This window comes from Bufo bufo, chromosome 1 (assembly GCF_905171765.1).
Source record: "Bufo bufo chromosome 1, aBufBuf1.1, whole genome shotgun sequence".
Taxonomy (NCBI): Eukaryota; Metazoa; Chordata; class Amphibia; order Anura; family Bufonidae; genus Bufo; species Bufo bufo.
The window spans coordinates 821,029,872-821,054,839 of NC_053389.1; the positions used below are offsets into that span (position 1 = coordinate 821,029,872).

At 40.6% G+C, this 24,968-nt stretch overlaps 1 protein-coding gene across 1 annotated transcript; it reads left to right on the plus strand.

The window, feature by feature from the left end:
• The first annotated feature begins 17 nt into the window (after positions 1–17).
• Positions 18–23,767, plus strand: LOC120989465 (olfactory receptor 1500-like). Its single transcript, XM_040417585.1, has 4 exons — positions 18–107; positions 1,398–1,420; positions 3,618–3,870; positions 22,847–23,767. Exons 1-4 carry the CDS (start codon positions 18–20, stop codon positions 23,765–23,767), a joined length of 1,287 nt encoding a protein of 428 aa, XP_040273519.1.
• The last annotated feature ends 1,201 nt before the right edge of the window (positions 23,768–24,968 follow it).

Genomic DNA, 24,968 nt, shown 5'->3' on the forward strand with positions numbered 1-24,968 from the left:
TTCTTACCAGGTTTAACATGGTAGAACATTATACAGAACTTAGAGTAACTGTCCATTTAGCCTCATATGAAGAATTTCACGCTCTCAGCATGATTGTTGCCAATCAAGTAAAATAAATGTAGTCCTTTAACAAGATATCTTTAGTATCACAAGTAGCAGATTCCTGAACTTCACAGAGGTTTTTATGGCAATCCAATGGAACAGCTTTATTAGAAAAAAACTAACATCCTAGGCCCATAGGCGCTAAATAACTCACTTCTTGAACCCCAACTATTATAACTCTAAATCACTTACTGAAGCTCTTCAGCACTCGCTCTTCTTGAGCTCAATTGTCCATTTTGGATGCTAGTCCTTCTGTCACAGACCTCCTTTCTGTGTGGACAGAATTTTCTTTTTATGAAATTTACCTCTGGAGATGTCTATGGACAGGTGTGCTTCAGATACTCTTCACCCTTGTCTTGGGACACTCTCCAGTGCCCCCTATTTTCACACCTTTTCCCAGAATAACACAGATTTGCTTACCTCCAAGTCTTTTCCTGGGACTCTGTGCACATCAGTATTTATGCTTATAGACTTCATGAATATCACAGTCTCTAGAAAACATTAAATTTCCTGTTGACTTTAGTCTTGATTGAAGATATCTTCTTCTTTCTTATTACTACACCAAAGTTGGTGATTATAGCTAACCTATATTATCACAGTGTACCATACCATTAATTTACTACCATATTATATTTCAACATAATATAGATGTTTATGTATTATTGAAAATATTATCCAAATACCAAATCCTTTATGTAAGAGTAGCATTTGTATCTTTATTCCTTCAGTCATATATCTTTGTGTATGTTTTGGGAATTTTTTATGAATAAAAATTATATTGATTAATTTAATTGATCACACAAAATTTTTCTTTCTACAATAAAACCAAATCTTTACCTTTTCTAATTAAGTAATATTCTGCATGAGATATGATATATTACTCTATTAAATATTGTATTCTTCTTCTTTAAAATATAACTGTACATATAAACCTTTGTTTAGAAAAGCAACAAATATGTATTAACATAATTCCTACAGCTGAAATGCTTTCCAATATAGTTGACCTTTATATTTAAATGATCATTAATCTTTCAATTCCTATCACTGATCCAGGATTTAACTCATTTTATATTTAGAACCTCTCTAGAATACAATATCCCAAATAGTAATTACAATAACTCCATGATCACCATGTAGTTCATGTATGCCATACTCACATATCCTGTTTAGATGATTCATACAATTGCACAATAGATAACTTCATAATATTTCATTATGCACTTGTATTTGCATACTTTCTTCCATATACCAACACTTATTGACTCAAATTAACTAAATTTTACTTTTATTCTTAGACTTTAACTCTTGAGAGACATATGTATGTCTTGACAATCTGTTACCATCACTCCTGTATAAACAAAACATGAGTGTTTTACCATAAAGTAAACTAAGAATCCTGAAATTCTTACAAATGTTCAGTTTGAGGAGATATATATATACACACACACATAATATTTATTCACATTAAGAACAATAAATTACCATCATGTATAAAATATATAACATTTTCCTGTATATGGGGATATAGTTGTATATAAGGATATAGTTGTGTATGTGTGTGTGGAGTATCAATAATAAATCATCAGTATAAATAAATAAAACCACTTTTGAAAACCAAAACAAACAATCTTATAGGAAGTAATTCCCATAAAAATATTATCATAAAACATTTGTAAATTACATAGAAAAATGTACCTATGAATCTTTATGATTCTATATACTGGATCATCAAATATTTAACTTAATATAACTTATAATGTTATAGAACATTTAACCTGTAACGATAGGATCAAGTGTCTTCTTGGACATATGTGTCACATTACTATTATAAGGCCTGAAAATTATCCTTATTCTTAACATAATGTGTATAATCCTAAAATATATCTAACAAGTCATTATAAATAATATGACTATGTTTTAACTAATGTATTAATTTCTAACTCATATTTTTATGCTCAGTCTTAGAATAGCATTCATACATGCTCACATGGCACATACTATATACATATGAATATTTTGTAATGCACATTTTAACCTGGAATACTTTATTTGTGGACCACAAATAAACAATCCTTTGGTATTTTGCATAATTTAATATATTATAATTTAATATTGCATCTTTAATATGCATTGTTTGCTGGTGTATAGACTTGTCATTGTCTACTGACACAAGGTCACCATTAGCAGAGATCTGCAATGTCTTCTCTTGTTGTACTGAGCCTTCCTCATCTATAAGGTTATGGACACCTTCATCAGAGATCATACATATGTGTTTTATCTTATTCTGCTGAGATTACTTTCCTCTACTTCATTGCCATTTCCACTCTCAATTGATGCATCTTTACAGATCGCAGCATCTGTGGTTGTAACTTCACTAATACAATTATCTGACAATAGTCTGTGAAAGACCTTTACCATATGGAAAATATTCCTTATTATCTCTGTCTCTTTTCTGACTAAAATACGCTTACAGTAGTCTTTTTTCTTGTTTTCCTTTTTATATTCTGCATATAAATCAAACCATATATTTTGCAAATCATACTTTTACTAGGCTTTAACGTAAATTGTAATCTACTCTTATCAGCAATAGAATGTATTATTTCCATACTCACAACCTCAGTAGATTCAAGGCTGGGCTTCTATCATCAGCACGTCTTGGTACGTCTGGCACTTGTTGTCCTCCTTCAGAAGTTTCTCTTATATTCTCCGATTTATTAAAGCTTGATATTTCTTTTTGAGTTCTCTCCTCTCCCTCTTCAAGTTTAAATATGTATAGGTATTGCACTAGCTCGCCAAATGTAATAAGTCTGTCTATATTTATGTATGAAAAATGTATCAACCTGATTTGGTAATCCTCTCCAATTCTAGTGTATGCTTGTTTGGAGTAAAGAACACCTGGAGGACTCATCACCGGGATTCAATAAGAGTTATATAAAAATTGAATAGTGTGATTTATTTTTAGTCTTTATAAGAGTTGATTACTTACAGAAATAGGTTAGGAAAAGTCTTAATATATTGTCCATGAGTAAATGTTGGTAGTCCTTGAAGTATCATTGTTGAAGGTCAGGAATCCTCTTATCAAGCTCCATGTGTCTTCCCTTCATCTTCTCCAGCAACCAACAACCCCCAACAGACATGAGAGTGAGTGTAAGTAAACCACCCCTTGTCTGTCCCTGTCAGTCATTTATACCATAGTTACAGGCGTGTCTTTACTAATGTATGGGCTTATACATTGTCATATATGGTAGACTTCAAATATAGTTCTTGACGTTTCCAAACAGACCTCCCATTTCCAAGTGTATTACTATAAATGATGTCACTGTGTAGTGTAATACATACTTTATAATAAATACCAATTAATATTATGTCACATATTATTTAACAGCCAAACATTGCATCACTGTTCTCACTGACCATAAAAATGTATTGTTTCTTGAATCTGCTAAACGTCTGAATCCTCGCTAAGCCAGGTGGGCGTTATTCTTTACTAGTTTTAACTTCTCTATTACTTTTAGGCCTGGAAGTAAGAACGTTAAGGCTGACGCTTTGTCTCGAAGTTTTTGTGCTTTTCAACCTCCTGACACTCCTCCTGAACCCGTCTTACCACCTAATATCATTGTGGCAGCATTGTCCTCGGATCTTGCGACTGCTATTGAGACAGTACAATACCGAGTTCTGGCGCAGATACCCTCAGATAAGTTATTTGTTCCTGGGCATTTTTGTCTCCGGCTGCTGGATGATGTCAAGTCGTATGTCTCTGGTTGCGAGGTATGTGCTAGATCCAAGACGCTTAGAACTCGTCCTGCTGTTGAGTTACATCCGCTACCCATTCCTAGGAAACCCTGGTCACATATTTCTATGGATTTCATCACTGACTTGCCACCCTCTGAGGGTAAGTCAGTGGTTTGGGTATTGGTCGATAGGTTCAGTACAATGGTATACTTTATTCCTTTGGCCAAGCTCCCGAATTCCAAGACTCTGGCTTCTGTTTTTATTGAGCATGTGATATGACTGCATGGAGTTCCAGAGAACATAGTATCTGATAGGGGTGTCCAGTTCGCATTAAAATTTTGGAGAGCCTTTTGTCAAAGATGTGAGATATCATTGTCCTTTTCATCAGCTTTTCATCCTGAGACCAATGGACAAACCGAACGCCTTAATTAGGCTGTGGAACAATTTTTAAGATCTTACATCTCTGACAATCAGCAATTGTGGTTGAAATTTCTTCCTTTGGCGGAGTTCGCCATCAATAACCGGGTAAACTCTTCCACTAGAGTATCTCCGTTTTTCTGTAACTTTGGTTTCAATCCTCGATTTAATTCTTGCTCATCTGCTTCCTCACTTAACCCTTAAGCTGATAGGGTAACGTCAGAACTGTGCACAGTCTGGGTTCAGGTTTGGTCGAACCTGGAAATTGCTCAGGAGATTAAAAAAATCAAAGCCAATAGGAGAAGTTCCAGAGGGGTGGATTTTATGGTGGGGGAGAAGGTTTGGTTGTTCACCAAAAATTTGCCATTAAAAGTGTCTTCTAGGAAGTTTGCGCCGCGATTTGTTGGACTATATGAAATTCTTGACATTATTACCCCGTATCATTTAGGTTGAAGCTGCCAGAGTCATTTCGTATTCACAATGTATTTCACAAATCATTGCTCAAGAAATGTGTTTCACCGTTTTTTCCGTCGCAATCAGTTCCTCCTCTGATACTGGTGGACGGTCAAAATGAGTTTATTATATCTAGAATCATTGATGTCAGGAGAGTTCGAAACTCGTTGCAGTACCTGGTGCACTGGAAGGGTTATGGACTCGAGGAGAGGTCCTGGGTGCCGGTTAATAGGATCCATGCTACTAGTTTGATTAAAATATGTCATAGTGATCATCCAGAGAAGTCATATCCAGCTATTTTGGGTCTGGTGGCCCCTCGTGGAAGGGGGGGTACTGTCACGGGGCGCCGACCATGCGGTCCGCTTCTGCTTTGCCGCCGGCGCCCTGTGAATAGTTCGGAGCGAGGACGCGCACTGCATCCTCGTCTCCAGGGCAATATGACCATTTCTCTCCTCTATTTAAACAGGCAACCTGCTGGCCACAGGTTGCCTGTGATTTAGGTCCTCAGCCAGGTTATCATTCCTGTGGTCTCCTGGTCTAGGTGTGGAATCTTGGCTCGTGTTTTGTAATACGGTTTTGTATTCTTCTTGGATCTTTACATATCTCCTGGTATCAACTCTCGCTTGGCATTTGGACTCCCTTTGTTTACTCCTTTTGGTCTGGTTTCTGTTCCCCCCGGTTTTGACCCTTCGGCTTGTCCCTTTTTAGGACGGGTAAGTGCAAGTAGGCAGGGACAGAGGTGTGTGTGGAGCCAGTTTGCACTTTCCCTTGCCCCCTGTATGTGACACTGGCTGTAGACAGGCGGATGCGCCTGTCAGTGATCACCCCCCCTTCCTGCCGTGTAATCACACGTTCGGACAATGCACTTGCCGCAGGGCAGGCCAGCACCCCCAAGGTGTAAAGGGCAAGCTCAGGCCATATGCCCAATTTGGAGACCCAGAAGTTAAATGGGGCAGACCCATCAGTCAGTACGTACAGACGTATGGACACGTAGTGTTCCACCATGTTGCTAAATTGCTGCCTACTGCTAAGACGGTCCGTATCAGATGGTGGTGCTGTATATTATGGCATGCAGACAAAGCTTTTCCACATTTTGGCCATGCTAATCTTCGCTTCCGAGGTGCTGACAGTGCCCTTGCTGCGTTGGCGACTTCCTCCTCCATCTTCGCCTCGTGCTTCCACTGAGCCCCTGCTGTCAGGTGGGAATGCTATCAGTAGTGCCTCTACCAGTGTTCACTTGTACTCGCGTGTCTTTCGATCACGTCACAGAAGTAAGGACTGCACGTTGTCCTTGTTGCGGGGATCTAGCAGGGTGGCCACCCAGTAATCAGCAATGGTAAGAATGTGGGCAACTCGGCAGTCGTTATGCAGGCACTGCAGCATGTAGTCGCTTATGTGTGCCAGGCTGCCTAGAGGCAACAACAAGCTGTCCTTGTTGGGAGGTGTATCGTCTGTGTCCTCTGTATCCCCCCAGCCACGCTCCAGTGATGTCCTTGAGCTGATTTGGGTGACACCCTACTGTGAATGGGGTTCCTCCTCCTTATCATTATCATTTACCTCACCCTCCAAAATTGTGCCATAGCTGGACAGTTGGGTACGTGGCCACTGTTGGTGCAGGAAGCCACCCTCTGAGCCACATGTGGATGACTGGCCTGATAACCATGGCAATGATCCCTGTTCCTCCTCCTCTTCCTTCTGTGCCACATCCTCATCCATCATCGCCTGAAGCGTTTTTTCAAGGAGACATAGAAGTGGCATCGTAAGGCTGATGATGGCGTCATCACCGTTGGCCATGTTGGTGGAGTACTCAAAGCATCGCAACACAGCACACAAGTCCCGCATTGAGGCCCACTCGTTGGTGGTGAAATGTTGCTGTTCTGCAGGGCGACTTACCAGTGTGCAGCGCAGATAGGTGAGCAGCAGCAGGGTGAGAATGCCAAAAGCCTGCACAGACGGCCAACACTTTCTGCAGCAGCTCTGACATATCGGGGTGATTCTTCAAGAACCTCTGCACCACTAAGTTTAGTATATGCGCCAGGTAAGGGATGTGCGTCAAACCGGCTAGGCCCAGAGCTGCTACGAGTTTTTGCCTATTGTTGCACACCACCAGGCTGGGCTTGAGGAACCAACCACTCATCGGTCGGTTCTTCCATGCTCACCCACAGCTCCTGTGCAGTGTGGGGTCTTTCTCCCAAACATATTTGTTTCAGAACAGCCTGCTGTCGTTTCCCCCTGGTTCTTGAAGTGTCTACTCCACTGTAGCTTTTGCTTTGTGGTTAGATGCATGGTCATGCAGGTGGTGCTCAGGTTTAAAACATTTATGCTGGATGAGACATTGGTTTATATTTTGGCCAAAGCATAGTAAGCCACTCACCGCGTCAAGGTCGTCTCAATTGAGTGGTCCCTAACTCTTGTTCCTACCTGTTCATGGGCCATGACAGCCACATAAAATCCAGGGAATGCAGGTCAGCATGCAAGCCAAGTACACTTTGCTTGTAACCCCGTCCGGTGCCATTACAGCTTTCATCGGATCCAGGGATGCAAGTACCAACATGCATGCTGAACCCACCATATACTTCTCCTGGAGCCAGATGGCTAATGGTAGGTTCTATATAAGCAGACTCAGTTTTATACTGACTTTAAAACCAGCCTCCAGGACAGATTGACTGGTCAGGTGTGCTTGACTCAAAGGAGATCGCCACGCCTCCAATATATGCTACAAAGAAAAAAAGTGGGGGGTTGAGTCAGCACAACCTGCCTGCAGGTGCAGATCACTATGGCGAAATACATATACAAACGGAAAATGCAAATGTGATCGCACACTGCATCCAGCACTCTGCCCTCCATGCTGGATGAGACATTGGTTTATATTTTGGCCAAAGCATAGTAAGCCACTCACCGCGTCAAGGTCGTCTCAATTGAGTGGTCCCTAACTCTTGTTCCTACCTGTTCATGGGCCATGACAGCCACATAAAATCCAGGGAATGCAGGTTCAGCATGCATGTTGGTACTTGCATCCCTGGATCCGATGAAAGCTGTAATGGCACCGGACGGGGTTACAAGCAAAGTGTACTTGGCTTGCATGCTGACCTGCATTCCCTGGATTTTATGTGGCTGTCATGGCCCATGAACAGGTAGGAACAAGAGTTAGGGACCACTCAATTGAGACGACCTTGACGCGGTGAGTGGCTTACTATGCTTTGGCCAAAATATAAACCAATGTCTCATCCAGCATGGAGGGCAGAGTGCTGGATGCAGTGTGCGATCACATTTGCATTTTCCGTTTGTATATGTATTTCGCCATAGTGATCTGCACCTGCAGGCAGGTTGTGCTGACTCAACCCCCCACTTTTTTTCTTTGTAGTATGTATTGGAGGCGTGGCGATCTCCTTTGAGTCAAGCACACCTGACCAGTCAATCTGTCCTGGAGGCTGGTTTTAAAGTCAGTATAAAACTGAGTCTGCTTATATAGAACCTACCATTAGCCATCTGGCTCCAGGAGAAGTATATGGTGGGTTCAGCATGCATGTTGGTACTTGCATCCCTGGATCCGATGAAAGCTGTAATGGCACCGGACAGGGTTACAAGCAAAGTGTACTTGGCTTGCATGCTGACCTGCATTCCCTGGATTTTATGTGGTTGTCATGGCCCATGAACAGGTAGGAACAAGAGTTAGGGACCACTCAATTGAGACGACCTTGACGCGGTGAGTGGCTTACTATGATTTGGCCAAAATATAAACCAATGTCTCATCCAGCATGGAGGGCAGAGTGCTGGATGCAGTGTGCGATCACATTTGCCGTTTGTATATGTTTTTCGCCATAGTGATCTGCACCTGCAGGCAGGTTGTGCTGACTCAACCCCCCACTTTTTTTCTTTGTAGCATATATTGGAGGCGTGGCGATCTCCTTTGAGTCAAGCACACCTGACCAGTCAATCTGTCCTGGAGGCTGGTTTTAAAGTCAGTATAAAACTGAGTCTGCTTATATAGAACCTACCATTAGCCATCTGGCTCCAGGAGAAGTATATGGTGGGTTCAGCATGCATGTTGGTACTTGCATCCCTGGATCCGATGAAAGCTGTAATGGCACCGGACGGGGTTACAAGCAAAGTGTACTTGGCTTGCATGCTGACCTGCATTCCCTGGATTTTATGTGGCTGTCATGGCCCATGAACAGGTAGGAACAAGAGTTAGGGACCACTCAATTGAGACGACCTTGACGCGGTGAGTGGCTTACTATGCTTTGGCCAAAATATAAACCAATGTCTCATCCAGCATGGAGGGCAGAGTGCTGGATGCAGTGTGCGATCACATTTGCATTTTCCGTTTGTATATGTATTTCGCCATAGTGATCTGCACCTGCAGGCAGGTTGTGCTGACTCAACCCCCCACTTTTTTTCTTTGTAGTATGTATTGGAGGCGTGGCGATCTCCTTTGAGTCAAGCACACCTGACCAGTCAATCTGTCCTGGAGGCTGGTTTTAAAGTCAGTATAAAACTGAGTCTGCTTATATAGAACCTACCATTAGCCATCTGGCTCCAGGAGAAGTATATGGTGGGTTCAGCATGCATGTTGGTACTTGCATCCCTGGATCCGATGAAAGCTGTAATGGCACCGGACAGGGTTACAAGCAAAGTGTACTTGGCTTGCATGCTGACCTGCATTCCCTGGATTTTATGTGGTTGTCATGGCCCATGAACAGGTAGGAACAAGAGTTAGGGACCACTCAATTGAGACGACCTTGACGCGGTGAGTGGCTTACTATGATTTGGCCAAAATATAAACCAATGTCTCATCCAGCATGGAGGGCAGAGTGCTGGATGCAGTGTGCGATCACATTTGCCGTTTGTATATGTTTTTCGCCATAGTGATCTGCACCTGCAGGCAGGTTGTGCTGACTCAACCCCCCACTTTTTTTCTTTGTAGCATATATTGGAGGCGTGGCGATCTCCTTTGAGTCAAGCACACCTGACCAGTCAATCTGTCCTGGAGGCTGGTTTTAAAGTCAGTATAAAACTGAGTCTGCTTATATAGAACCTACCATTAGCCATCTGGCTCCAGGAGAAGTATATGGTGGGTTCAGCATGCATGTTGGTACTTGCATCCCTGGATCCGATGAAAGCTGTAATGGCACCGGACGGGGTTACAAGCAAAGTGTACTTGGCTTGCATGCTGACCTGCATTCCCTGGATTTTATGTGGCTGTCATGGCCCATGAACAGGTAGGAACAAGAGTTAGGGACCACTCAATTGAGACGACCTTGACGCGGTGAGTGGCTTACTATGCTTTGGCCAAAATATAAACCAATGTCTCATCCAGCATGGAGGGCAGAGTGCTGGATGCAGTGTGCGATCACATTTGCATTTTCCGTTTGTATATGTATTTCGCCATAGTGATCTGCACCTGCAGGCAGGTTGTGCTGACTCAACCCCCCACTTTTTTTCTTTGTAGCATATATTGGAGGCGTGGCGATCTCCTTTGAGTCAAGCACACCTGACCAGTCAATCTGTCCTGGAGGCTGGTTTTAAAGTCAGTATAAAACTGAGTCTGCTTATATAGAACCTACCATTAGCCATCTGGAGAAGTATATGGTGGGTTCAGCATGCATGTTGGTACTTGCATCCCTGGATCCGATGAAAGCTGTAATGGCACCGGACGGGGTTACAAGCAAAGTGTACTTGGCTTGCATGCTGACCTGCATTCCCTGGATTTTATGTGGCTGTCATGGCCCATGAACAGGTAGGAACAAGAGTTAGGGACCACTCAATTGAGACGACCTTGACGCGGTGAGTGGCTTACTATGCTTTGGCCAAAATATAAACCAATGTCTCATCCAGCATGGAGGGCAGAGTGCTGGATGCAGTGTGCGATCACATTTGCATTTTCCGTTTGTATATGTATTTCGCCATAGTGATCTGCACCTGCAGGCAGGTTGTGCTGACTCAACCCCCCACATTTTTTCTTTGTAGCATATATTGGAGGCGTGGCGATCTCCTTTGAGTCAAGCACACCTGACCAGTCAATCTGTCCTGGAGGCTGGTTTTAAAGTCAGTATAAAACTGAGTCTGCTTATATAGAACCTACCATTAGCCATCTGGCTCCAGGAGAAGTATATGGTGGGTTCAGCATGCATGTTGGTACTTGCATCCCTGGATCCGATGAAAGCTGTAATGGCACCGGACGGGGTTACAAGCAAAGTGTACTTGGCTTGCATGCTGACCTGCATTCCCTGGATTTTATGTGGCTGTCATGGCCCATGAACAGGTAGGAACAAGAGTTAGGGACCACTCAATTGAGACGACCTTGACGCGGTGAGTGGCTTACTATGCTTTGGCCAAAATATAAACCAATGTCTCATCCAGCATGGAGGGCAGAGTGCTGGATGCAGTGTGCGATCACATTTGCATTTTCCGTTTGTATATGTATTTCGCCATAGTGATCTGCACCTGCAGGCAGGTTGTGCTGACTCAACCCCCCACTTTTAAAACATTTATGCCTTGCTTCAGGTTCTGACTGCACCGCAAACAAACCACCCGTGTCCTGTCGTCAGCATATTGCCTGAAGAACTGCCACGCCAGGGAACTCCTTTGCACTGGCTTTGGTGTGCTATGTCTCTTGGCGGGTTGAGCAGTAGCAGGTGTCTTTTGCTGGGAAGCTGATGCTGAGTGACCAACACTTTTTCCTCCAAACTGCACACATCACTGGCATGACCTGGATGCCATGTGAGGTCTAGGACCTTATCATCCTCCAAATCATCTTCCACCCACTCCTCACTCCTGCCCTCCTGGCCGGTCTGCACACTGCAGAAAGTCGCAGTAGTTGACACCTGTGTTTCCTCATCGTCATCAGAGATGTGCTACAGTGGTTTTCCCACGTCATCATCCTCAAAAATATGTTCTTGGGCATCAGTGCACTCAATTTCTTCCACTTCAGGAGCAGGCATAGGTGGATGTCCCATGAAAACCCTGCCAGCAGAGTCATCAAAAAGCATAAGTCTGCTGCATAACTGCTTGGCTGATGTGCAAGGGGTTGAAGTGAAAGACAGATGTCCGTGGGCCGCCAGTGCCAACTCTGCGCTTTCACCAGTGGACCTGATGGAAGACAATGTGAAGGAACTGGAGGTGCTCTCAGCCATCCAATCTACTACCATCTCTACTTGTTCTGGCCTCACCATTCTTAGAACGGTATTCGGGCCTACAAAATGACGCAGAATGTCCTGTTGCCTGCGTGCACCAGAGGAAGGTGTTTTATTTGGGCACATAGCTGGTACAGACATAGCTGGCACAGATTAACAACATCATCTCCCTGCAGCAGGAGCTCCACCACTACCAACACCAGCAGCACCACAACCACAGCCACATCCCCTAGTTGATTCTCTCCTCATTTTGTTACGGTCACCCACAAAATTGGCTGACAGACGAACAATTGTACAGTATATCCGTTTCACAGATGCAAAAGAGGTGTTTAGCCCCCCCAAAAAAGTTGGTATGTCTCGCTGCCCCAATTAACCGGCTGATTAACTATTATATTTCCCTGTGATTGTGGAAACTACAGTGTTTTTTCAGACTGAATAGCAGGATTAAGTATGGTATTTCTGTCTCACTGGTGCAGAGGAGCTGTAATGCACCCCTCAATAATGCCTACAGGTCACCAGCACACTTTTTTCTAAATAATTAAAGGCTTAACCCTCTCCCTGCCTGCAGCTGCATCCTGTCCCTACACTAGTCAGAGTAGAATGGTGGAGCACCATGTGATCCAGCATTTATGCATGCATGGTCACATGGTGCGCTGGCCACTCACAGCCATGCCAATACTAGGCATGACTGTGATGGCTTCCAAGTGCCCACAGCTTAATCGCTTGTCGATTGGCTGCATTGCAGCCTTTCAGCAAGCTTTGTTTAAACTAAGAAAAGCGAACCCGGACATAGACTATTGCACCAAACGGTACCCAAACACCAAAATATCTTGTACGGTCCCAAACGTGGCGGTCCGGGTTCGCTGATCACTATTCTTGATTTTACAAGATAACAATAACACCTTTGAGTATATTATTTGCATTTATGACTTGCAGCATCTCCAGAATTAGCCATTAATTACTACAAATTTTTTTCTTAGTGTCCTCCTTGGACTGGAACCCAGGAGACACTAAAGACAAAGGCAAAATCTCCACAGTATTAAGAGCACAGGATATATTTGTGCCTAAGATGTTGTGCTATAGTTTTTGCTCTGTAAGTAAATGTTGATGTATCAGATTATATCACATCATGTTACAGGAACTGATCAAACTGATGAAGATTTCCCATCAAGGTGATGGTTTCCCTCCTCATACCTCATAGCTGAACAAATACATTTTCTTTAGCAGGAGAAGATTGATGCAGGAACATGGAAGTACCTGATGCAAGTACCGACAGTAATTCCTGATCTTTATAATTTAAAAATTGAAAAATTGACTTACATTTTTGCTAACTTTCTTATTGTCTAAATATATAATCAATGTCTTCAGGAATGTAAGAAGATGGTGGAAGCAGATATATAACTTTATAATAATTGCTCCAGATTCCACACAATGTCAAAACATCCACATAATATGGAGGAATTATTTCATCTTCTTTTGTATTAGTGGCCATCATCCTCCACGACCTTTTTCACCTTTTGAATGAGGCATTTAGAGTCACTTTCATATCGAACACAGAAAATGTTTGTTTGAATGGATCGTCCCACAATAAAATATTACATAAAACATGACAATTTTTAATTGTATTGATCTGAAAAGAAAATGCTCCTTTGTCCAGATCCAATTGTTATGATTCCACCTGCTGTTTCTTTAATTCCCTCTCAAAAAATCCACGTAATGTGTCCAGCACCAATGAAAAGAAGCCACTATTAATAACCGGCATCACTTTTTAGGGATTTTCAATGTTTAAAGCTTTGAATACATGTTGGATTGAATTCAAAAAAGTTAATAGGATAAAGTGGTACTTTGTGTTAAGAGGGGTGTAAACTGAATTCCACAGCTTTTCCAAGGTGGTGAGAATATTTTGCTGAATAATTAGCAAACTATATTTAACCCCTTCTAACCCAGTCCTGGTTTCACCCTCCTGCCCAGGCCATTTTTTTTACAAATCGGACATGTATCACTTTTACTTATCCAGGCCATTCTGAGACTGTTTTCTTGTGACACATTGTAGTTCATGACAGTGGTAAATTTGAGTCCATATATTTTACCTTTATTTATTTTAAAAAATCCCAAATTTACCAAAACTTTGCAAAAATTCAAAATTTTCTAAATTTGAATTTCTCTACTTTTTAGACAGATAGTAATACCTAATAGAATAATTTTCAATCAACATTTTCCATATGTGTATTTTATGTTAGCATAATTTTGTAAATGTCATTTTATTTTTTTAGGGCGTTGGAGGGCTTAGAATTATAGAAGCATTTTTTCAAATTTTCCTGAAAATTTCCAAAACTATTTTTTAAGCAATTCAGTTATAAAATGATTGTGAGGGGCTTATGTAATAGTAACCACCCATAAATGATATTTTAGAAACCACACCCCTCAAATTATTCAAAACTGATGCTACAAACTTGTTAACCCTTGAGTTGTTCCACAATTTAAGGAAAATGGGGGTAATATTTAAAAATTTTACTTTTTTGCCGGTTGCTAATGTTATTTTTTTCTTGCAAAACAGCAAGGGTTAACAGCAAAATAAACCTCAGTATGCATTATTTTGATACTGCAGTTTACAGAAATACCCCCTATGTGGTGATAAACTGCTCTACTGGCACGTGGAAGTGGTCAGAAGGAAAGGCAGATTTTGGAGGCAGATCTTGCTACAATGGTTTTTGGGCTTCATTTTGTATTTGAAGAGACCCTGACGTACCCCTACAGTGGAAACTCTCAAAAAGTGACACCATTTTGGAAACTACACCCCGAAAAGATAATATTAAGTGGTGTACTGAGCACTTTGACTCCATAGGCGTTTTACCTAATTTAGAAACAGTTGGCCGTGAAAATGAAAAGTTTAATTTCCTCCAATAAAATGTTGGTTTAGTGCTAAATGTTTTATTTTCCCAAGTGGTAACAGGATAAAAAGCACCCAATAATTTATTACCCATTTTCTCCTGAATACGGCAACGCCCCATATGTGGTGGTAAACTGCTGTAAGAGCACAGAAGGGAGGGAGCTCCATATGGTTTTTGCAGCGCAGATATTGATGGATTGGTTTAAGGGGGCTATTGTTTTATATTTTTTGGGCGATTGTCTTATGTGATGGTTTATTTTTTTTGCGGGATGTGGTAATGTTTTAATTAGAACCATTTTGGGGTACATATGACTTTTTGATCACTCAATATTATGCATTTTCTAAGATGAGGTGACAAAAAAATGACGGTTCTGGCAGAGTTTTTATTTATTTATTTCTATAGCACTCACCTGACAGGGTAGATCATGTAATATTATTATATAGAGAAGATTGTTACAAACGCGGAAATACATAATATGTCAATTTTTTTATTTTTTATTACACAGTAAAAGGATTCTTGAAAAGAATAAAATCTTGCTTTTGTGTTGCCATTTTCTGAGAGCCATATTTTTTTTTATTTTTCTGGTGATTGTCTTAGGTAGGGACTAATTTTTCCGGGATGAAATGATGGTTTGATTGGTACGATTTTGGTACATACGGCTTTTTGATCACTTGTTGATCAAAAAAAATGGCTGTTTAGGCACAGTTTTTATTTTTATATTTTACAGCATTCACCTGAAGGTTGTTACGGATGCAGCGATGTCTATTATTTTTGTTACTTTTATACAGTAAAAGTATTTTTGAAAGGAAAAACATCTTGTTTTTGTGTTGCCATCTTCTGAGAGCCATTTAAAAAAAAAAAAATTTGGATTGTCTTAGGTAAGGACTCATTTTTTGTGATGAGATGATGGTTTGATTGGTACTTACGACCTTTTGATCGCTTGGCATTACACTTTTTGTGAGGCAAGGTGATCAAAAGTATTGGCACCAATTTTATATATTTTTTTAGGGCTTTCTTCTGACAGGGTGGATCATGTCATAATTTTCATATAGACGGTTGATACGGATGCGGAAATTCCTAATACAGTGGATATAAAAAATCTACACATCCCTGTTAAAATGTCAGGTTTCTGTGATGTAAAAAAATGAGACAAAGATAAATCATTTCAGAACTTTTTCCACCTTTAATGTAACCTATAAACTGTACAACTCAATTGAAAAACAAACTGAAATCTTTTAGGTAGAGGAAATAAAAAATATAAAAATAAAATAATATGGTTGCATAAGTGTGCACACCCCTAAACTAATACTTTGATGAAGCATCTTTTGATTTTTATTGCAGCACTCAGTCTTTTTTGGTATGAGTCTATCAGCATGGCACATTTTGACTTGGCAAGATTTGCCCACTCTTCTTTGCAAAAACACTCCAAATCTGTCAGATTGCTAGGTCATCTCCTGTGCACAGCCCTCTTCAGATGACCCCACAGATTTTCAATCGGATTCAGGTCTGGGCTCTGGCTGGGCCATTCCAAAACTTTAATCTTCCTCTGGTGAAGCCATTCCTTTGTTGATTTGGATGTATGCTTTGGGTCGTCATGCTGAAAGATGAAGTTCCTCTTCATGTTCAGCTTTCTAGCAGAAGCCTGAAGGTTTTGTGCCAATATTGACTGGTATTTGGAACTGTTCATAATTCCCTCTAGCTTAACTAAGGCACCAGTTCCAGCTGAAGAAAAACAGCCCCTTGGCATGATGCTGCCACCACCATGCTTCACTGTGGGTATGGTGTTCTTTTGGTGATGTGCAATGTTGTTTTTGGCCAAAAAGTTCAACCTTGGTTTCATCAGACCATAACACCTTTTCCCACATGCTTTTGGCAGACTTCAGATTTGTTTTTGCAAAATGTAGCCCGGCTTGGATGTTTTTCTTCGTTCTTTCGTCTTGCCACTTGACTCTACCCCATAGCCCAGACATATGAAGAATACGGGAGATTGTTGTCACATGTACCACACAGCCAGTACTTGCCAGATATTCCTGCAGCTCCTTTAATGTTGCTGTAGGCCCCTTAGTAGCCTCCAGACCAGTTTTCTTCTCGTCTTTTCATAAATTTTGGAGTTACGTCCAGTTCTTGGTAATGTCACTGTTTGGCCATATTTTCACCACTTGACGATGACTGTCTTCACTGTGTTCCATGGTATATCTAATGCCTTGGAAATTCTTTTGTACCCTTCTCCTGACTGATACCTTTTAACAATGAGATCCCTCTGATGTTTTGGAAGCTCTCTGTGGACCATGGCTTTTGCTGTGGGATGCGACTAAGAAAATTTCAGGAAAGACCAACTAGAGCAGCTGAACTTTATTTGGGGTTAATCAGAGGCACTTTAAATGATGGCAGGTGTATGCTGACTCCTATTTAACATGATTTTGAATGTGATTGCTTAATTCGGAACACAGCTACATCCCCAGTTATAAGAGGGTGTGCACACTTATGCAACCACATTAATTTAGTTTTTTTTTTTTTTTCTTCCCTACACCTAAAAGATTTCAGTTTTTTTTTTCAATTGAGTTGTACAGTTTATAGGTCACATTAAAGGTGGAAAAAGTTCTGAAATGATTTATCTTTGTCTCATTTTTTTTACATCACAGAAACCTGACATTTTAACAAGGGTGTGTAGAATTTTTATATCCACTGTATGTCCATTTTTATAAAAAAAAATTCCTATTTTTTACAATTTTATATGACTTTATTATGGGAAAAGGGTGCTTTTTTACTTGGAACTTTAATTTTTTTATTATGCAAAACAGTTTTTTATTTTACTTTTTCAAACTTTTTCTTGTCCCACTGTAGGACTTCAACATTTGGGTGTCTGATCCCCTCTACCATTCATTATAATACATGTGTATTGTAATGCATTGGCTGTCAATATAATACCAGTGTAATAAACTGAAGCCTTCTTGCCTGTGAGACCCAGGGGGCTCACAAGAAGCTTCCGTAGAAGGCAGTCTTGATTCCTGTGGAAGGCATCAGGTTGCCTTCTCAGTCATCGGATCCCTGTCACCGCAGAGCGGAGACCCATTGGAGATGGGGAGGGAGCCTCCTCTCTCCAGTCACGCCATACATGACGCCGTCAGAGCTGACGTGGCACACTGAGAGTTAAAGCACCAGCATCAGTATTTTCACAGATGCCGGTGTATACAGCAGGGGCTCGGCTGTCAGTAACTGCCAGGCCCCTGCCGCTGATCGGGCGGGCACAGCTCTTTCACCCGCCCAATCAGTGTGCTGTACCTGTACGATGAGAGGGCTTAAGTCAGGTCCCACAGCACAATGGGTTTATATTTAGAAGTGGGGACATCTTACATCATGGATTTTTTCTTTCAAGCACGACAACTTAAAAATGACTCTCACAAATTTGTAAGTATTTCCAAAACCTCTTGACAAGATCCACTGTACATATATGCCGGAAGTTTTTTTTTTTTAAAGATGGCACCTGATCCAGAGTGGACCGAGACCTATAGCTTTCTGTGCCTGCTGTTTCTCACAGCAGGCACCAAGGGCTAATCACAGGCATCGAATAATAATGCCAATCACAAACATGAACCCCTCAGATGCCATGGTCAAATGAAACCATGGCATATGAAGGCGGAAAACCCGGGAAAACACTCCACACTCTCTTGGACGGAATGGCTTTCACTCACTGGGATCAGGTAAGACATTACTTATTGGTAATAGACCTGAGTCTGTACAAGGCTACCAGGCCTGTTACAGGTAGATCCATTGGTGGCCTGTAGGTGGCAGCACTGGATTTAAATATTCTGAATTTTGCACAAAGTAATGTATAAAATCTTTCAGTTTGGAAAAGTCAATCTGATTATTACAAGTTCACGTTCTCCGAGAGCTACAAAATAGTTTTAAAAAATTACAAAAATAAATTTTATATATATATATATATACAGTACAGACCAAAAGTTTGGACACACCTTCTCATTCTAAGAGTTTTCTTTATTTTCATGACTATGAAAATTGTAGATTCACACTGAAGGCATCAAAACTATGAATTAACACATGTGGAATTATATACATAACAAACAAGTGTGAAACAACTGAAAATATGTCATATTCTAGATTCTTCAAAGTAGCCACCTTTTGCTTTGATTACTGCTTTACATACTCTTGGCATTCTCTTGATGAGCTTCAAGAGGTAGTCCCCTGAAATGGTTTTCACTTCACAGGTGTGCCCTGTCAGGTTTAATAAGTGGGATCTCTTGCCTTATAAATGGGGTTGGGACCATCAGTTGCGTTGAGGAGAAGTCAGGTGGATACACAGATGATAGTCCTACTGAATAGACTGTTAGAATTTGTATTATGGCAAGAAAAAAGCAGCTAAGTAAAGAAAATCGAGTGGCCATCATTACTTTAAGAAATGAAGGTCAGTCAGTCAGCCGAAAAATTGGGAAAACTTTGAAAGTAAGGGCTATTTGACCATGAAGGAGAGTGATGGGGTGCTGCGCCAGATGACCTGGCCTCCACAGTCACCGGACCTGAACCCAATCGAGATGGTTTGGGGTGAGCTGGACCGCAGAGTGAAGGCAAAAGGGCCAACAAGTGCTAAGCATCTCTGGGAACTCCTTCAAGACTGTTGGAAGACCATTTCAGAGGACTACCTCTTGAAGCTCATCAAGAGAATGCCAAGAGTGTGCAAAGCACTAATCAAAGCAAAAGGTGGCTACTTTGAAGAACCTAGAATATGACATATTTTCAGTTGTTTCACACTTGTTTGTTATGTATATAATTCCACATGTGTTAATTCATAGTTTTGATGCCTTCATAGTCATGAAAATAAAGAAAACTCTTTGAATGAGAAGGTGTGTCCAAAATTTTGGTCTGTACTGTATATATATATATATATATATATATAAAAAATAACAAATACCGCAGCAGCACAGTCAGACAGTGTGCACAGGGTGCAATTCCTCACAGAGGTCGGCTTCTCCTCCACGATATGTACTTTCCAAAGAACGAGGCAGCACTTCCAGATTTCGGTGGCAGGGTGAAGACTCCAAAAACTTGACAAAGGCCTCATTGAGTAGGCCGAAACATTGCTGGGAATAAAGTTTTTGGGGTCTTCACCCTGCCACCGAAATCTGGAAGTGCTGCCTCGTTCTTTGGAAAGTATATATATATATATATATATATATATACACAGTCCTGATCAAAAGTTTAAGACCACTTGAAAAATGGCAAAAAATTATATTTAGCATGGCTGGATCTTAACAAGGTTCCAAGTAGAGCTTCAACATGCAACAAGAAGAAATGGGAGTGAGACAAAACATTTTTTGAGCATTCAATTTAATGTAAACAACGAATGAACTGAAACAAGCTGTTTTTCAGCTGATCAAAAGTTTTGGACCACACCTCCAAAAAAAACTAAACCCCCCCAAAACAGAAATCTAACTTCCAAACATGAACTCAGTAATGAGTAGCTCCGCCGTTATTGTTGATCACTTCAAAAATTTGTTTCGGCATGCTTGATGCAAGCGTTTCCATGAGGTGAGTGGGAACATTTCTCCAAGTGGTGAATACGGCGCACGAAGGCCATCTACTGTCTGGAACTGTTGTCCATTTTTGTAAACTTCCCTTGCCATCTAACCCCAAAGGTTCTCAATTGGATTTAGATCAGGGGAACACGCAGGATGGGCCAAAAGAGTGATGTTATTCTCCCGGAAGTAGTTTTGTATTGTGTACTGTAGCGTTGTCCTGTTGAAAAACCCAGTCGTTACCACACAGACGAGGGCCCTCAGTCATGAAGAATGCTCTCTGCAACATCTGGACATAGCCAGCGGCCGTTTGACGCCCCTGCACTTTGTGAAGCTCCATTGTTCCACTGAAGGAAAAAGCACCCCAGACCCTTATGGCGCCCCCTCCACTGTGGCGCGCAGAAAACATCTCAGGTGGGATCTGCTTGTCATGCCAGTAATGTTGGAAACCATCAGGACCATCAAGGTTACATTTTTTCTTATCAGAGAATAAAACTTTCTTCCACCTTTGAATGTCTTATGTTTGGTGCTCTCTTGCAAAGTCCAAACGAGCAGTTCTGTGGCGTTCAAGGAGACGAGGTCTTTGAAGACGTTTTTTGTTTTTGAAGCCCTTCAGTCTCAGATGCTGTCTGATGGTTATGGGGCTGCAGTCAGCACCAGTAAGGGCCTTAATTTGGGTCGAGGATCGTCCAGTGTCTTAACGGACAGCCAATTGGATCCTCCGGCTCAGTGCTGATGGAATTTTTTTGGGTCTTTCACTTGACTTTTTTGTTCCATAACCCTCAGGATCATTTAAGAATTTAAGAAATTCCAAATGACTGTCTTACTGCGTCCCACCTCAGCAGCGATGGCACGCTGTGAGAGACCCTGCTTATGCAGTTCAACAACCCGACCACGTTCAAAAAGGGAGAGTTTTTTTTGCCTTTGCCATCACAACGTGTGACTACCTGGCAGAAAATGACAATGAATCCACATCTTTGCACAGATTTGGCCTTTTAAAGGCATGTAGTCCTAAACTTTTGATCAGCTGAAAAACAGCCTGTTTCAGTTTATTCATTGTTTTCATTAAATTGAAGGCTCAAGAAATGTTTTGTCTCACTCTCATTTCTTCTTGTTGCATGTTGAAGCTCTACTTGGAACCTTTGTTAAGATCCAGCCATGCTAAATATGATTTTTTGCCATTATTTAAGTGGTCTTAAACTTTTGATCAGGATTGTATATAGAAAAATGGACAGCACTCCAGGGTAATAAAATGTATAAAAATGTATTCAACCATGTGCAACAAAATAGCAGCAGCGACGTTGAGGAAGGTTCTATGGATGAGCTAAAAACGTCACTGCTGCTATTTTGTTCCACATGGGTGAATACATTTTTATACATTTTATTACCCTGGAGTGCTGTCCATTTTTCTATTTATACATTGGGCTACTGGCTTATGCCCTAGGACATAGCACCGGCATTGTTGTCACAGTTTGTTTTTTCGGTGATGAAATTTTTTTTCCTTTTATATATATATATATATATATATATACACAGTACATAAAATTTCCCAAAATTTAAATAAAAATGAACAATTAAAAAATAAAAAAACATAGGCATCACCATCCCAAAACACCTGTTAAATTAAAATATGAAAATATTTATTCCATTGTGTAATGGAAAAAATAATTCTAAATATCTGATTCACGTTTTGTATCTTTTTGATAGTTAAACAGTTCACAAGACTTTAATAGAAAATCATGGAAACATGCACTTGGGGAAATTGTTGGGACACAATGAATGCTAATTTTTAAAAATTGAGGAATGGTCTTAAGAAGTAAAGATCACCATTTGGTACCATTTTATATAATTCACAAACTTTATTATGCAAGCTTTTTTTGTATTTAAATTTGGTGCTAGGGACCCAAATACCCTAGATGTTATGAAGCCAAAGCAGACCTTTTGCATGTCAAATCATGTTGAGTTGTCATAATATTCCGGAACCTTGAGCTCAATGTAATAAAAGTTGGTCGACTCCATCTCTCCTGAGTGCGCAATCCTAGGAGACACCTCTCTTTTAGTCATTGTCTCCAAAAGTAGGCTTTTTGGTTCGGTTTATGATTAAAGGGTTTGGCTCTCTGAATCAATCCCAGCTTTGGAAAATTGGTATAATATGGTGAAGAAAAACATTGAATATTATTTTTTTTTTTCACTTATAAACAATGATACTGTAAATTATCTAAAACAGACAAAATTGCAAAGAAAATCTCTTCACTGCCCTTGTATTAGAGATTCTAGGTGATGATATTGTGCTTATGATTATTTATGACCACCACTAGACACATTATTAATTCTGGAAATCAAAAGAACACCAGGAGGTTCCATAATAAGGACGTGACTGCAATATCTAGACAACAGAGCATTTGTAGAATGCTTCCAATAAGATAATGCTACATTTTGCATAAGTAAATTGATTTATGAGACAGCCCTTTAAAGCCATAGAACCTTGTAGAGGACACAAACTACTTCAGTTCCCATATCTCTATATATAATTATTAGCTTGGGTTTCCTGTGAGCAAACATTAATTTGATGTTATTTTTGCAGATTGAGAATCTGACTAATTTCAAAGAGTTTTTCCTCTTGGGATTTCAAGGCAGCTTATTGCTAAGAATTGTACTCTTCTGTCTGTTTTTTGTAGTATTCTGGGTCACAGTATGTGGAAATCTCCTAACCATCACCCTGGTGTCCACCAGCATAAACCTGAACACTCCAATGTACTTCTTTATCTCACAACTGTCCATCAGTGACATCATGTTAACCTCAGATATTACTCCCAAAATGCTCCACACTCTGCTGAATCATGGGGAAACCATTACTTTGATTGGCTGTATGACACAAGTTTTTTTCTTCTGTGCTATAGAAACATCAGAATGTCTCCTCCTCACAGTGATGTCTTATGACAGGTATGTGGCCATCTGTAAGCCCCTCCGTTACAGCTCTATTATGACAAACACATATTGTGTGACGTTGGTTGTGTTCTTTTGGTCAGTCAGCTTTTTCATGGCATTCATAGATATTTTAACACTGTCAAGGCTATATTTCTGTGAACTAAATGTCATTGACCATTTGTTCTGTGATATTCTTCCTTTGCTGAAACTTTCCTGTTCTGATACATTTCCTATGAAACTACAAATGTCTTTACTATGTATTCCATTTCTCATTATTCCCAGCATAATAATTGTTGTCTCTTATGTGAATATTGCCCGTGCCATCTTACAGATCCCATCTAATATCAGTAGACAGAAAGCCTTCTCCACCTGTAGCTCCCACCTCATTGTGGTCTCCATATTTTACTGGACGATATTTAGCATTTATATTCTTCCAACAAATGGAACATCAGACATGAATAAAATCCTATCCCTGTTGTATACTGTGTTTACTCCATTGGTCAATCCTATTATCTACAGTCTGAGGAATAAAGACATCAAGAAAGCCGTACAGGACACTATTCAGAAATATGTATAATTTTATGTATTTGTTGTACTTGACAATCAAGTAATAGTTTATGGCAATAGAGCTAATATCCAGAGAAGTAAAACCAAAAACTTAGCCGTGTATGGGGCTTTAGAAGAGTATGTTTTCAACTACTTGGGTTAACCAAAATCCACTCAGAAAAAAATAAATTTGAAAGAAGAGTTCAAGGCACCACCAAATGAACTCTCAGCTGCTTTATTTGCAGCACATAAGCCACATATCCATGTACTTTTCTTGAAAGTTGTGGTTAGTGTGCAACAAACCTTGCCCACATCTATGACCCCTTTACTTATTATTATTTTTCTACTAAGCCTCACTGCAGCTTCACTTTCTCCTTCTGGTGCTGGTGCCTTCAAAGGGTATTGACATCAGATCAGTGTTCCTTCACTACTATCATACAAAGGAAGATTAAAAGGGACTTTATTTCCAGGAGATCCATGGTTAAACAAAACACTGTCTAATAGTTGTAGTTCAGCTAAATGTATTGATTATCGATTGATTTCTTCATTCTGGCAAAAACTTTTTAATCCATACACAAATGAGAATTTAAAGATGCACTCCCACAAAAATCTTTATTCTCTGGCCCATTAGAAAGGTACATGATGTAAATTGTAGTGAATGTAATCTTCGTACTGGTGACTGTGTTCGTGAGTTATAACCTCCCTTCTGATCCTTAGCTGTGTCATGTGGATGTTAGCATATGCCAGAGACTTTTGTAATCTTTAGCTGACACTCTAGGATTCTTCTTTACCTCATTGAGCAGTCTGCGCTGTGCTCTTGCAGTCATCTTTACAGGACGGCCACTCCTAGGGAGAGTAGCAGCAGTGCTGAACTTTCTCCATTTATAGACAATTTTTCTTACCGTGGACTGATGAACAGCAAGGCTTTTAGAGATACTTTTATAACCCTTTCCAGCTTTATGCAAGTCAACAATTCTTAATCGTAGGTCTTCTGAGAGCTCTTTTGTGCGAGGCCTCATTAACATCAGGCAATGCTTCTTGTGAAAAGCAAACCCAGAACTGGTGTATGTTTTTTATAGGGCAGGGCAGCTGTAACCAATACCTCCAATCTCATCTCATTGATTGGACTCCAGTTGGCTGACACCTCACTCCAATTAGCTCTTGGAGATGTCATTAGTCTAGGGGTTCACATACTTTTTCCACCTGCATTGTGAATGTTTACATGGTGTGTT

Excerpts from the sequence above, each read along its gene's own strand:
- LOC120989465 (XM_040417585.1), top strand. The coding sequence starts at position 18 with ATGGTAGAACATTATACAGAACTTAGAGTAACTGTCCATTTAGCCTCA. Across the intron at positions 1,421-3,617 it reads TTAACTCTTGAGAGACATAT|GCCTGGAAGTAAGAACGTTA; the intron begins GTATGTCTTGAC and ends TATTACTTTTAG. Across the intron at positions 3,871-22,846 it reads CGTATGTCTCTGGTTGCGAG|ATTGAGAATCTGACTAATTT; the intron begins GTATGTGCTAGA and ends TTATTTTTGCAG.